Genomic DNA, 16,647 nt, shown 5'->3' on the forward strand with positions numbered 1-16,647 from the left:
AATAATAATAATAATAATAATAATAATAATAATAATAATAATAATAATAATAATGTATGATGAACGTGCCATCGACTTCTTTCGTTAATAGGAGACGCCAGAATGTGCTAAGTATCGCCAGGAAAACGGGTTCATGTACAGACCACATATACTTTGGGAGGGTTGTCTCGCATTTATGGAAAACCGGAGGGATTTAGGCCTATGTGCAATATTATAATATTCTTTTTGTTTTTACGTGAAAAACATAAATCCGACTTTCTTCAATGTAACAAGTACAGTATTTGTTTTTCGACGCAGGCAGGTCTTATGGCGACGATGAGGTAGAAAAATGCTACGATATGAATGAAGTGACCGTGGCCTTAGAGATACAGTCTGCTGTAAAAATGGGAAACCACGGAAACCTTATTCACGGCTACCGACAGCGGGGTTCGAACCGATCATATCCCGAATGCAAGTTGACAGCTCCGTGACGCAAACCACGTAGCCGGTCACTCGGTGGACCCACTGACAAGTTTCCGAATATGAAAGGTAACGGGCCCTATCAAGTAAGCCAAGCATATAGGGTCGGGCACTATGTCCCCGTTTCGGCACACTGTGCTGGTGTACATTTGTGTTCCGCTGTTCCGGAACACCGAGTGTCAATTGTTACGAAACAAGCAAGATCGAGATAGTGACTCGCTATCCCGTCCGCGGCGCCTCTATACACTGCCCTTCGCCAACTGGCTGACTGTCGATACCGGCTGTGTGCCGCCATGTACTGAAATGTTTCGTGTTCCGTGTTCTGTCATATCCTCTTTTTTCTGTGATTTCCGCTGCACCGGCAACTGGCCTTCGGTACATTCGATTATCGTAATGTGTTCTGTTTTGTTTTCAACTGTTCTGTAAGATTGTTTTAACTGAAGCCTAGTAATATGACTGTACGAATGACGGTAAACTTTGGATAAGGTAGCACCGGAGTCCTGTTAGAGGAATTTTTACAACAATAAAACCCGACAGAGTGAAATACAATTTATGTTCTTCTATTTTGTCTGCAAATGGATCTCAACCGGCACAATGACAAGACATTTCAAACTTTAAAACATCCCACAATTTTTATTTTCGTGTTCTGTTTGTATAGTTTGATTTTTAATCTCCAGTTCCGCTTGTATATAGTGTTTAATTTTTATCTTCGTGTTTTGCTTGTATGGGTTAATTTTCATTTTCGTGTTCCGCTTGTATATTCTGTACGTAAATAGAATACTGACGAATGTCTCTTCAACTGTGCGAGTATATTTTTAATTGATGAAAATAACATTGTGACATTCGTAAACACATCTACTGCCAGTGTAATTGTGAAGGGTGTATTTCAGAATGAATGAAAACATTCTTTTTCTAAAAACAGCATTTAGACACGACTTTTTGGGCGCGTATTTCAGAATTCTGACTGCTTTTTCACGAGCCATGATTTTTTATCCTGGCCCTAATTACTCACAATACAGGCCGATACATTCAACTGGTGAAAATATCCTTCGATTAGTTACTTTTAAACACATGTATTGCTATTGTAACCGTGTTATGTGTATTTTATATTGACTGAAAAATTATTAACCTATAAGCAGCTTTTAAACGTGATTATTAGGCGCGAATTTCAGTGTTTCGACTGTTCCTTCACGTTTCGTGCAGCTTTACGCTGGCCGTAACTACACACAGCACGCCCGGTACAGCAGCACTTTCCCGCTGATGTGGAGCATATCATGTTGCCTCATGAAGTTCTGTCTACCACGCAGTTACAGTGCCGTGTGCCGGAACACTGTACCGAAACATTCCACCTCAAGCTTCTAACGTTCCTGAACCACTGACTGTTCCGGTCTGCCCAACCCTAAAGCAATATACTGTAGCTGAGAATATCGTCCTACTCAACTTGTGACACTCTAACATCTTCAGACCGTCTGGCTGGGCACCTATCATTTCGAAAGGCTAAGGCACTTAATGGCCTGTATTTGCCACGAGTTAGCTTTTTCGATATAGCCATTTTTTCAACAGCGGATTAAATGAACCAAAAAGAAGGATTTCCTTATAGTTTACTCCTTTTGCCATTTTTGTGTTTCATATGCAATTTGTCCAAAAATACGGGTGAATGGGTGTGAATTCTATACAGGAAATGTAGATATAAGAATTACAGGGAACATTCCGTCCAATGGAATTTTAATAGTAGGCCTTCGCTGTGGCAGTACGTGTCCAGGTCCCTGGTTGAATGGTTAGCGTTGAGGACTTCGGTGCAGAGCGGCCTGGTTCGATTCCTGGCCACGTTAAAGATTTTAATGACTACAATTTAATTCCTTTAACTCCGGGATTGGGTACTTAAATTTCATAAAAACGACCGCAAATGGAAAAGCTTCTCATTTAAGCCATTTTAGAGGAAGAGTGCAGAATTACATTTAATATGCATACAACACAACACACTACTGTTCACCATAGAAACACTCAATAGTGAATATATTCCTCCACGTAAAGTTGCCGTCAGGAAGAGCATCCGGCAGTAAAACAGAGCGAAGTACATATGCTCGACACAGTTCCCACTTGAAACCCCACCAGAGTTTGAGACAAGTGTAAAAAGAAGAAGCCGAAGAAGAAGACTTTGGAAATAGGTCGTGAGAGTCCAGTGGAAAATCGTGATTCCGCAGGACTCTTAACCTGGAAACGTGGGCACGCCTCTAGCTTATTGTAATATTGCTTTTGGCTTTCATCTGTATTCTGTATTTTTCCTATAAACTGTGCTAAATGGGAAGCTGTTTCAGTTCTGGCCGCTTATCTTCTTTCTTTGTTTCTTAATCTGTTTATCGTCCAGGGTTGGCTTTTCCCTCCGACTTAGCGAGGGATCCCACCTCTACCGCCTCAAGGGCGGTGTCCTGGAGATTCAGACATCGGGTCGGGGATACAACTGGGGAGAATTACCAGTACCTCGCCCAGGCGGCCTCACCTGCTATACTGAACAGGGGCCTTGGTGGGGGATGGGAAGATTGGGAGGGATAGACAAGGAAGAGGGAAAGAAGCCGCCGTGGCCATAATTTGGGTACCATCCCGGCATTTGCCTGAAGGAGAAGTGGGAAACCACGGAAAACCACTTCCAGGATGGCTGAGGTGGGAATCGAACCCACCTCTACTCAGTTGACCTCCCGAGGCTGAGTGGACCCCGTTCCAGCCCTCGTACCACTTTTCAAATTTCGTGGCAGAGCCGCGAATCGAACCTGGGCCTCCGGGGGTGGCAGCTAATCACACTAACTATTACACCACAGAGGCGGACGTCAAATATTTCAGAAATCATAATATTTTGGAATCCATCAGCAGTTTCTCGTTAAAAATGGTACGGTAATGACTTTCTTAATCCGCCAGGACGTGCGCTCAGTATTGTAATACATACCAGCATGGTATAAAAGTCCAAACAAAGCTTTAAATGAGGAATTACGTGAGACTGAACCGAGGCACAGCAGAGCTAATGCAATGAGCTCGGAGTTCCGATCAACAGTGTTCTGTAAGAAAAAAGTCATTTCCGGTACGAAACTATCCTTACACCGGTCTGTTTCAGGCCGACCTTGCGGTATGGGAGTGAAAGCTGGGTGAACTCAGGATATCTTATTCATGATTTAGAATTAACAGAGATGAACGTAGCGAGAATGATCGCTGGTACGAATAGGTGGGAACAATGGCAAGAGTGTACTAGGATAAGGCTTAGTTAGGAATAAATTCAATGGATGAAGCAGTACTCATAAATCGGCTTCAGTGGTGTGGTCACGTGAAGTGAATGGAGGATAGGTTACCTAGGAGAGTAATGAGCTCGGTCATGGAGGGTAAGAAATGAACAGGGAGACCAAATCGACGATGGTTAGTCTCAATTTCTAACGATCTAAAGATACTAGGCATGGAAATAAATGAGGAAACAGAGCTGGTTAGAGGATTGTGGAGACGTTCAATAAATTCACACAGGCTTGAAGACTGAACGCTGAAAGGCTTAACAGTGTTTAATGAAGATGTGTGTATCCTTCTGTGTGAGTTAAAAGGGGATGGTTATTCAGTTGAACGTTCTGTTTAAACAATACTTACCACTACCACCAACACCAGTTTTACAAGACTGCATTTAGGTAAGTACGGTATTATCTGATACCGGGTTATATCCACATCACTACACACAGCTAAAGCCGTGAGGATACTACTACCTGTCGTTTCCAAATACTGCAGCTATTTCGATAGGCTAAAACCACTTATTCTAATCATAAATAATGTTCATTATAGTCTATACATTTGCTCATCATTAATTTCTACCGATATTATCGCATGTCCATTAAAATGTTTGTAAATAAGAATGCGCGAGCTTTGTAAGGAAATGGTTATGACACATCCTATGATACATTATTTCCTGTTTATTAAAATCTATAGCCTGTTTCCAGTAATTCGAACGGGTCAGGAATTGAATGAATGAATCCCCATCTAGCGGCGAGGTTAGGAATTGTGCCGGTTGCCGAAGCCTGTCGCACTCCTCTGGGGCGATGAATAATGAATGACAGACGGAATTAAATAATATTGGGGAGTGTTTCTGGAATGAAATATGACTGGGAAAACCGGAGTACCCGGAGAAAAGCCTGTCCCACCTACGCTTTGTCCAGCACACGGTAGCTAGAAGAGAGACGGTAGGTGTCACGGGACGGATGCGCAGTAGACTGCCGCGTACGTGACGTCACTGGACCGTCGCTCCCATTACACTACGTATTGTTTGTCGCGTTAATATCAATCTATATACTCTTTGGTGTCGGTGATTTCATTCTAAGCAGTGAATTTCGGTGAATTGCTGTTCGTCTGCGGTCTGCACATTGTTTCTTTATTTATTTAATTACTTTCGAGGCTTGCGAATGTTTTGAAAGTCGTGAACTTGTGCATATCGTTCGAGAATGAAGTGAATTCCAGTGTATATGTCGTGTTCGTGCTGTTAAAATGCCGTGCTGTGCTTTGGCAGGCTGTACAAACCATCCCAGCCCTAATATACCTTTGCTCTACTGGATATTCATTATTATTATTATTATTATTATTATTATTATTATTATTATTATTAGTATTAGTATTAGTATTAGTATTATGTATTTTATTAGCAATAAAAGAGCAATAATGTTAGTACAGAAGGAGCCTCCGTGGCTCAGACGGCAGCGCGTCGGCCTCTCACCGCTGGATACCGTGATTCAAATCCCGGTGACTCCATGTGAGATTTGTGCTGGACAAGGCGGAGGCGGGACAGGTTTTTCTCCGGGTACTCCGGTTTTCCCTGTCATCTTTTATTCCAGCAACACTCTCCATTATCATTTCATACCATTCATCACTCATTAATAAATCACCTTGGGAGTGGCGACCCCATTGTAATAACAGCCTATATCTGTTTCATTCATTCCATCCCTGACCCGGTCAATGACTGGAAAACGGGTTGTAGGTTTTCATTTTCATTTTTCAATGTTAGTACAGTACTTATTATTTTCAGGAAAAGTAACAAGATGCAGTATTTAATCTTGTGTATATTATTTAGACTTTGAAAATCCACAGCCTGTTTCCGTTATTATTATTTCTTGATTGTTAAGCTCTGATTTATTTAATCTATACGTGTATAGGACTGGGAACTGTAAATACTAACATCTCCGGTATATTGGAACATTTTAAAATGATTTTTAAACATATTAGCAAAAGGTTCTCAATATTCTGGATTTCAAAGTACGGTATATCTGCAGTATTTACGAAAGCACAAAACAAAATAATAAAAATAATAGTCCTATGCAATATCTTAGTGGTTTTCATGTGATTTTTTTTTATTACAACATAAAAGTAATTGTGATAAGGAACATAAGTGGGGTGCTCGGCTCGCTGATTTGCAGTAAGTTACAGAGCCTGGCAGACGGTCCACAGTCCGCTGACGTCACACGCTCCTGGCCGGCTGCGCGTGACACCTACCGTTTCTTTTTAGCTACCGTGGTCCAGCACAAATCTCACGTGGAGTAACCGGGATTTGAACCACGGAACCCAGCGGTGAGAGGCCGGCACGCTGCCGCCTGAGCCACAGAGGCTCTTATTTCCTGTCTATAATGTACAACATATAATCAGAAATATTCCAAGTGGATATTGGAACCAACTGAAAAAAATCTACAGTATATTTTGGATATATCCACCAGCATATATCTGAAAAATATTTCTCTAATGTAACATAAACTGGGCTATAATATTACTTACTTACTTACTCCTTGACGCTACGGTCCTTGTAGAACCTTAGTCTCCGCAACAATCTTCTTCCAAAGCTCTCTGTCGATTGCCTTGGTCCTCCATCTCCGGACTCCCATGGTACGTAGATCAGCCTCCACCTCTTCTATCCATCGCTTTCTTGGCCTACCTCTACATCGTCTTCCACCTGGATGCCCCTCCAGCACTTTCTTAGGTTCTCTTGTAGTCTCCATTCGATGGACATGTCCTAGCCAACGCACTCTAGCAGTCTTCATCAAAGATACTATATCCTGCTCTTTGTACAGGTCTCTAAGCTCCTGATTAGATCTAATACACCATCCCAGTTCAGTTTTAACTGGCCCAAAAATCTTCCTCAATACCTTTCTTTCCCATGTCATTAACCTATATTCTTCTGTTTTATTTAATACCCAGGTCTCAGCTCCATATGTAACCACTTGTCTAATGACAGTCAACTTAGCTTTCCTGGATATTTGTTTGTTTCTTAATGTTGGAATTAAGGCAGCATAGCATTGATTTCCTGCAGCCAGTCTAGAGCTTATTTCCTTTTTTGTTTCATTTTGTGAAGTAATCAGAGAGCCTAGATATCTGAATTCCTGTACCCCTTCAAAACACTTTTCTCCACACCTAAGTGTATTTGGAGGTTGACTAGATCTGGAACTCACTAGGAACTTAGTTATGTTGTTATTCACTACCAGTCCAATTTGCTGTGCTCCCCTCTCCAATTCTTCATAGGTTTCAAGGAGTGCATCCTTTGTACGAGAAATTATGGCCACATCATCTGCATATGCCAATATTTGAATTAGTCTATGATATACGTTCCTTTAACGATTTGCAGTGATGGTACGCACAGCTGTTTCTAAAGCAATATTGAAGAAGACAGCAGACATTGGATCTCCTTGCCTCAAACCCACTTTTACATCGAAGGTTCGCGATACTTTCCCTTGTACTCATACCTTAGATTTACTTCCGCTCAAAGCTGTTTTTACCAACCTAATCAGCTTCCCAGGATAACCAAGGGATTTCATTTCGATGAGTAGTTTTCCTCTTTGCACTGAATCGTACGCTTGTTTAAAATCAACGTACAGTTGATACAGTGGTATGTTATATTCATAGCACCTCTCCAGGATGATCCTCATTGTAAAGATATGATCTATTGTTGAACGGTTTGCACGAAATTCACACTGATATTCTCCAAGATCCTGCTCTGCTTTGTGTGTTAGACGCTTAGCTATTATTAAGGTAAAGATCTTGTACCCGACGTAAAGCAGAGATATCCCTCTGTAATTTTCACATTTCAATTTACTTCCCTTCTTAAGAATTGTGTACACCAAAGCTGTTTCCCATTCTTCTGGTAATTTCTCTGTTTGCCAGATTTCCAGTATCAACTTATACAATGTTTGTATCAATACCGTTCCACCATATTTTAGCAACTCAGCTGTTGTTCCATCTTCTCCTGGTGACGTATTATTCTTCATCGATAAGAGGACACCTTTTACTTCTTCCAAAGTGGGTGGTTTACTATTGCCTTTTTCAGATTCATCTTCATTAGGTTCACTATTTGGCAATTCTAATTCATATTCTTCATTTTGTGTTTTAACTGAATTCACAACCTCCTCAAAATATTTTGCCCATCTGTCTAATATTTCCTGGGTATTTTCAAGTAGTTGCCCGTCCTTATTTTGTATGCAGCTTACGCTTGGTTGAAATCCACTTTTTCTCTGCTTTACGTTTCTATAAAACTTTCTACTTCTCTTATGCTCATAATCTTGTTGCATCTCTTTTATCAGATCTTTTTCCATTTCTCTTATCTTTTTTCTACAAAGATTCTTGGCTTCCCTTCTGCATTCCACATATGTTTGGTGAGTAGCTCTTGTTGCCCGTTGCATATATATCATCCTTGCTTTATTTCTTTTCTCCAAGGCTAGCTTTACTTCCTCATCATACCAATCTTTCTTTGGCTGTTTCTTTCTTTCTCCTAGTACCTCCTGGGCTGCATTTGTGACGGCTTCTTTAATCACCCGCCATGATTCATCCACTGTTACTGCATTTTTATGGTTTTTCAAACCTTCTTCAACCTGTCTTTCATACTCCTTCCTCCTTGCATCATCATTAAGTTGTTCTTGGTTAAATCCTTTCCTCCTTTCTGCCTTACCTCTGACTCTTACCGCAAGCTTTTGTTTCAATTTAGCTTTCACCAAATAGTGGTCTGAATCTATATCCGCACTTCTATAAGCACGTACATCCTGTGCATCTGACGCATGTCTTATATCAATCAGTATGTGGTCGATTTAATTCTTGGTGTTCCCATCTGGTGCCTCCCAAGTTTCTTTATGAATTCTCTTGTGCTCAAATGTAGTGCTACTGATTACCATATCCTTTGCTGTAGCGAAGTCAATAAGCCGTAACCCATTGTTGTTACTTTCCAAATGTAAACTCTGTGCTCCTATTGTGAGTCTAAATTCTTCCTCTTGTCCCACTTTTGCATTGAAGTCCCCAATTAATATTTTAATGTCATGTCTAGGAGCCTCATCGTACTGTTTCTCTAGTTCTTCATAAAACTTATCCTTTAGCTCAACCTCCTTTTCTTCCGTAGGTGCATGTACGCTTATAAGTGTATAATTGAAGAAACGGCCCCTGATTCTCATGATGCAGATTCTTTCATTTACTGCCTTGTAAGACATTAAGGTATGCTTCAGTTCTCGCTATTCCCACTATTGATTAAAGTATAATCCTGTAAATCGAACAGCGATTTCAACATTGTACTTTCTTAGTTCGTCTTCTAGTTTTCTGCTTTTCCCTAACTGGAGTAGGCTTCTCACATTCCAAGTCGCTAATACCAATCCATAACAATTTCCTCGCCTAAGTCGTTTTACAATTTTATCCGTCCGGTTTGTTCTTACTCTTTGCGGCTTCTCAACAGTATTTTTAACGGGATAGAGTTGTCAACCCTGTGCCCAAACCCCAACATGGAGGACCAGGGTATCCCTTTTAGTTTGGATCATCACCTTCGACCTGTCCGGCAAGGGTGGCCCTAGCAGTAGCTAAGCTACCGCCGGCATGGCTCTCAGGATCTTTTGACCACACAAGCCCCACCACCACGACAAGGCAAAGATACCATCGATGGGGGGGGGGATAATATTACTGTTTTAGATATCTTACCAGGTGATGCACGGAATATCCCATGAGGAAATACAGGATTAGGCCTAAATGGGGACTATTACTTGTAGTTAGAATAACTAGATACCGAAAAGAGGGCATAAAACTTACATTAGCCAGGAAATACATTTTTCTATTCATCTGAAACATGTTTCTAATAGAAATATATTACTGAAGACGTTTAGATGAACAATAACTAACGCTTAGAGAAAGAGGCCGTTACCCTCTGAAAAATGGTGTTACGGATGGATTCTTATGGTCCGATTAATAGAAAAGGTCGCAAATAAGTAGGTACTGAACCATATTGGGAGAGGAAAATGATGTGTCGGAAGTAGGTAGAGTTCGCAGGCATTTTGCTGATGGCATTGTAGAATAAAATCCAAAAAACAAAAACAAAAAATTGTAAAGTCTTCTCCGTAGAGGCCATGAAGTCCCTCGGAGTGGCTTCCACCATCCGTAACTTCGGTACTCGATGGGATGCAGTTGTTAGCTTTACGCTTGGCCACCTTTTCCCCCAGGAATTGACCTGTCACACATTTCTGGTGTAGGCTGAGTGAATCTCAGGACCATATGAACATCCGGAAGTGGAAAACTCGTTCCTTACGTTTTCCCAGACGAGGAAACGAGCCCACGTCCTTCCAGATGAATCGAACACGCTTTTACCCCCTCGGCCTGACAGCCTCTTGACATCATAGAATAGGGGGTGCCAAAAAGACTTTCTCTGCCTTACAGCACTTCGATCACCTCTGCTGGACTTGAACCCATAACCTTGGAATCTGGAAGGTTGACTCCCTACCGCTGATCTGTCGAGAACCCTTCAAGGGAAGAGATAGAAAATGGCGTATTGCTTTTAGTGCCGGCAGTGTCTGAGAACAAAGTCGGTTCGCTAGATTCAGGTTTTTCGATTTGATGCTCGTAGGCGACATGCGCGTCATGATGAGGATGAAATGATAATGAAGACAATGCATACACTCAGCCCCCCGTGCCAGCGGAATTAACCAATTACGGTTAAAATTCCCGATCCTGGCGAGAATCGAACCTGGGACCCCTGTGACCAAAGGGCAGCACGCTAACCATTTAGCCATGGAGCCGGACTAAGAGAAGAAACAGAATGATGGAGAAATGCATAGGGCAAAAATGGTACGGAAGGAGGGTCAAGACATAAATATTACCACATTTCAGAGCTGTTGTAAAATGTAAGAGTTATGAACAGTAACATGACATGGTACGCCTGTGTGGTGTAGCAGTTAGTGTCATAAGCTGCCAACCCCGGAGTCTCGGATTCGATTCCCGGCTCTGCCACAAAATTTGAAAAGTGGTACGAGGGCTGGAAAATGGTCCACTCACCATTGGGAGGTCAACTCAGTAGAAGGGGGGAATTCGATTCCTGCCTTAGCCATCCTTAAAGTGGTTTTCCGTGGTTTCTACTTCTCCTCCAGGCAAATGTCGGGATGGTACCTAACTTAAGGCCACAGCCGCTTTCTTCTCTCTTCCTTGTCTATCCCTTCCGATCTTCCGATTCCCTCACAAGGCCCCTGTTCAGCATAGCAGGTGAGGTCACCTGGGCGAGGTACTGGTCCTCCTCCCCAGTTCATCCCCAGACCCAAAATCTCGCGCTCCACGACACTACCTTTGAGGCATTCTTATAATATGGCAAACTTCCATAATTTCTCCAGTACCATTACTTTTGTTCAGGTTTCACTTGGTGCAGTAACTGGCGCAAATATTGGAACATTCTGGGTCTTCAAAGTTATATTTAAGATCTCCTTGTAACTATTATCAATACTATCAATATTATTAATCATTTCATTCTACATCTCTTCAAACAGGAAAATCTTGAATATTGAGGTTCGAATGAGTTTTGAAATACACAGGAGATTGATGGGTAAGTAACCAAATATGTCCACACAACGGGCCGTTAGAAATGTAATGCCCAAGGAGATTGAAATAATCTCCATATGAAGTTCCAATTACTTGGAATACCGTATCATATTATTATGTGGTATAGATGTTCTTGACCAATTATTTGTAATTACTTGATTTTACTGAGTGCTTTTACTAGAAAGAGCTGAAGTTCATTACCATAATTCACGATTAATCTAAGACTGGGTTATGTTCCTGATAGACGAGAAACAATTGTTCCTAATAATAAGACTGGATTATGTTTCAGACAGGTGAGAAATAATTTCTCCCAATAATTATTACATACACAATGCATGGGGAAAAAATTTAAGAATATAAAATGCTGAACTCTCCCTTAATACATATGACTTTTAGAAGTGATTAAGAAACACTAACCTCAGCAGGGAAGAACCAGAAGAAGAGGTTAGAATTGAACTCTTTGTTGACGATGAAGTAGCCTGCGTAACTGGGGATATCGTCGCAGAAAGGATATCCTTCCACACGTGCTCTTTCCCTTCCCTCGTCCAGCATATCGCGTTCCATGTATTGTGTGAGGATGAGGCGATCGCCTGGTTTGCACTGGGCACGAGCAGGCAGCCATGTCGGGTAGGCGGAGCGCAATAAGTACTCGTCGCTGAGCGCATTCTCCACAGCGGCTGCCACCAGCAGAGTCACTACTACCTGCAGCCGGCCCATGGCGTGATAGAATGGCGAGATTCTAGTCTGCACTCTGCCAGCTACTGCTGCTCTCCACTTCGCCTTGCGCCTGTGCTCATCCATTCCGGTGGGCGTGCATCAAGGTGCCAAACTTGACCCCGCAGAAATGATTGCGTGCATGGTTCACTGAGCTAATTTTTTATGATAATGATGGACTCTTATACGTGCTTGTAACGGTTAATATCTTAATATCACATTTAAATATTGGAACGTGGTACTGAAAACTACTCCTTAGCGTACCACTAGACCGAACAGGTGGCTCTGCAGTTTGGGTCACGTAGCTATCAGCTTGGATTCGGGAGATAATGGGTTTGAAACTCACTTTCGGCAGTCCTGAAGATGCCACCATGGTTTCCTATTTTCACACCAGGCAAATTCTGGGGCTTTACCTTAGTTAAGGCCAAGTTCACTTCCTTCCCACTCCTAGCGTTCTCCTATCCCATCGTCGCCATAAGACCTATCTGTATCGAAGCGACGTAAAGATAATTAAAAAAAACAACGAAAAAAGTCACCGTTCCAAGTAGATCTCCCTACGGCTGTATATAAGAGCAGATAAATGTATACAAATGCGTTCATGTTCCATCCTTGCTGTTAGGCCTATAATATGTATAGGAATGAGCAGACGATGTTTCTGTTTGGAAAAAGCCAATTTCTTCATTCCGATAATTAAAATGAAGCAGCCCATTTTCCAGAACTAAGCACGTTAAGGCATGTTCAAAGACAGGACTAGTAATGTCCTCAGAATATCACGACACGTCCGAGACCCTTGAATGTGTTGACCACAATGTCATATTCCTTCCTTTTCACGGAATCATTCAATGTTCTGCTGAAGTTCTCTGGCGGGCCTCTTGATCCCGAAGATGAATAGAATCATAAATATACAACTCAGTTTATTTAACGTGCTGCTTACAAGAAATGAATTACTCAAGTTTCACTTATGTCCATCCTTAAGTCTCTGTAAGTAATTTCAGCCTCCTACTTTGTAAATCGAAGGAATCACTTTGCTATCTACGTAAATAATTACTATCTTCAAGTTCCTATTTACGGTCCCTATAATTTTTGGAAATGATAATCAGCTTATTACAATGTTTCACATATCGACGGAATCCTTTATTGGGACAGATATCAAAGTGAGTTTAGAAGGTACTTGGGAAAGAATGGCCGTAGACATTCGTAAAGGCAGCCATCCAGCATTTTCATGGAAGATAAACAGAGAGAAGAGAACGAGAAACTTCGAAGATGATCATCGGTGAAATTCAGTTTCATGATTCTGCTAGAACGCCTGAACGTTCAGCAGGCAGAGGAACTGGGATACTCCTAGCATCACATCATTAAGTAGAAATGTTTATTATTATTATTATTATTATTATTATTATTATTATTATTATTACAATTCAGTGCACGTCACACCGACGCAGGTAGGTGACGATGGGATAGGAAAGAGCTACGAGTGGGGAGGAAGCGACCATGGCCTTGATTAAGGTACAGCCCCAGCATTTACCTGGTCTGCACATGGGAAAGGATGGAAAACCATCTTCAGGGCTGTCGATAGTGGAGTTCGAACCCACTGTCCCCCGGATGCAAGCTCACAGCTGGTGTGACCAAAACCGCTCAGCCCCTCACTCGGTGAATAGAAATTAAAATCTGCAAGTCTAAACACTCACAAAGAGCTATGGATGCTTTATTTTTGTTGTTCATGGTTTAGAACATTATGGTCAATATCCCCCTGTACTCAAAACTTATATGAATTTGAAGATTTGTGTTGCTCTCATGCTTATGGTAGTACGTAATCTTCAGGTCTTCGAGCTGAGCAGCGTTCGCTTCGTAGGCCAAGACGTATCTGGACTGCAGCGCCATGGTGTATGGTTAGGAATTTTCATATATATACTGTACGTGGAAGAACACACATTGGAAGTGCAGCATGTGACAGGTCTTAGGGTTCAAATCGTTCAAATTTAGCTTCGCCGTTGTCTGGTAAACCGGGCAATTTGGCCGTACGGTCAGGGGCGCGCAGCTGTGAGCTTGCATCCGGGTGTTACTGGGTTCAAACCCCTCTGTCGGCAGCCCTGAATATAGTTTTATGTCTTTTTCCATTTTCACACCAAACTGTACCTCAATTAAGGCCACGACTGCTTCGTTCCCATTCCTACCCCTTTCCTGTCCTACCGTCGCCATTAGACCTACATGTGTCGGTGCAACGTAAAGCAAAATCGTTGTTCTCTGGTAAGTGTGAATTCAGGTGTAGACACTGTGCAACGTCCTTCACTCAGCAGGTAATAGTACAGCACGCACTAGCAAGTGGCAGGTCGACTTTACAGGCTATTAACAGCAACTGCACGAGGAAGGAAACAATTATATCCTACACGAGCCCATATATGTCAAAATGTTCATTTACAAGGTGGACGCGTGTTCCACAAGTTACAACGTCCTCTTGGAAAAATGCAATTATCATTAACGGCTGTGATTATTAATTTACAATTGGTGAATTCAGTAGTCTTTTCTGATTCATGTTAATGCTATCAGAAAATTTGTTCCTCAACTACGTGTTCTATAGTGGAAGGAAACTATTGCTTACTACCGGGCGAGTTGGCCGTGCGGTTGGGGCTATGCAGCTGTGAGCTTGCATCCGGGAGATAGTGGGTTCGAGCCCCACTGTCGGCAATCCTGAAGGTGGTTTTTCGTGGTTTCCCCATTTTCATACCAGGCAAGTGCTGGGGCTGTACATTAATTAAGGCTACGGCCACTTCATTCCCACTCTGAGGCATTTCCTATCCCATCGACGCCATAAGAACTATCTGTGCCGGTCCGACGTAAAGCAAATTGTTAATGAAGTATTGCTTCCTTATATTTTTGTCACTCTTTCGGTACTTACGGTATCTACAAAGGAGAATTGGTTAGAACAGAATAGATCTATTTTTGTCTCCCGAAATTAAGACCAATATGCTACCTCATACATCTAACCGGAAAATACAAGATTTCACATACAAAATTTACAAGTAAATGTTTAAATAAAGAAATGGGACATCTTACAACCACTATATAATACAGTATAATAATAATAATAATAATAATAATAATAATAATAATAATAATAATAATAATAATAATAACGGTTCCGGGATATTTGTGAAACGCAGGGAGAGGTGAAAGAAGGTGTGGGCTTGAATGGGCCTAACTACAACATCCAGAATTAAATTAAAACTTTAATTAAGATTGTATTTCTTTAGAACTTCAAAAATTAACAAATAACAACATGACAGGTACAATTAGCAATCTTGAAACAAGACTTGGAAAAATCCAAGGTTTAGAACTTGAACAGTTATGGGCTTCAAGCCCATAGTTTTAACATTTCTGAGCTACCAGCTCAAATTTACAATTCAAAATGAGAAATAATTTAGTCAAGGACAGAAAACCCCTCATCCAAGAGCACATGTTCCCTAAATTACAATGTCTAACATTCCAGAGGCACTCTTCGTTATTACAAAACCTTGAAAAGAGCTAACAGGCTTTCAGTTTCCTCCAGCCTACCCAAGGCAACATTACATGGAAATATTACTATCTCTGGCCTCTCAAGGCACAATATACCATTTGAAATCATTTTATACAGGGGTATCTAGTAGCCAACTTACAGGGCCTTTGCGAAAAAAGAACGGGTTGAATAAATGGCCCGAACACAAACTGAATCCTAGAGGGCTCTTGGCCGATGAAACTGGGGCTATTCCCGCACTACTGAGTTTGCTCGGATAGAAATAACTTTAATACATTACAGAAACGAAAGGTTGCAAAAACGTAGCCACCTCAAACCAAGATGAAAGGAGCTCGAGAGGGTAACTCACTCTATATCCCCGAATTACAGTTAAAAACTTTATGAAATATTTACATTAATCGAAAGAAGATTTTCATTTTAGAAAAGCATTGTTACATAATTAAAGTTTCGGACCTTCTCCAAGGATTGATAAGCGAATACAGCATTACCTTGTAGATGTTCTGCTGGCCGAAGAAAGAGGCCCCCGTCTTCTGTTTTAACACTCATACTCACAAAGACGACGCTCAATTGGCAATGAAACTTGTAAAGCCGCAACTTATATACCCTCAGGGAAGGTTCGGGAGAATTCAAGAGTAATCCAGACCCGCCCTCTCAGATTTTATTTGTGAATTCAAAGTGAACAAGAAATGCGGGATTGGTTGAAATTTAATTTAAAAAAATTATGATTGGCTAGATTCAAATCTGGTGGAAAGAAAAAGAAGTGTTGCCAACCGAAAAATAAATGAACACAGAGTCAGTTATGGACAACGTAGAAATAAAAAACTTCTTTAAGTTATAAGTTCTTTCACCTTGCAGCAGAGTGCATGATCATAGTCTTTTAGTAATGTCATCTGTGGAAAAATGTCCAAACTTCTTTATATATAGCAAAACAAAGCAAGGAGAAATTCAGTCAGTTTAGAAAACTTCACAATAACAAAATTACTTAATATTTCAGTGGTGACTTCTTCCGATGAAAGTTCCAAGTTCAGGTATTATCAGTTTCACCTTTTGATCAATAGGGGAGTTTATAAATGCGCTTATTTTGAATGAGCGGAGTCGAGAAGTTCCTCCCGGTACAATAATAATAATAATAATAA

General features: G+C 41.2%; 1 protein-coding gene across 1 annotated transcript in view; it reads right to left on the minus strand.

The window, feature by feature from the left end:
- The window catches only part of LOC136877736 (venom serine carboxypeptidase-like), an 81,506-nt gene extending 69,419 nt beyond the window's left edge, over positions 1-12,087 (minus strand). Inside the window, exon 1 of the mRNA XM_067151945.2 lies at positions 11,704-12,087. Coding sequence (XP_067008046.2) covers positions 11,704-12,087 — 384 coding nt within the window. The remainder of the gene's footprint in view (positions 1-11,703) is intronic.
- Between the last annotated feature and the right edge of the window lie 4,560 nt (positions 12,088-16,647).

Source organism: Anabrus simplex, chromosome 7, assembly GCF_040414725.1.
Source record: "Anabrus simplex isolate iqAnaSimp1 chromosome 7, ASM4041472v1, whole genome shotgun sequence".
Classification (NCBI taxonomy): domain Eukaryota; kingdom Metazoa; phylum Arthropoda; class Insecta; order Orthoptera; family Tettigoniidae; genus Anabrus; species Anabrus simplex.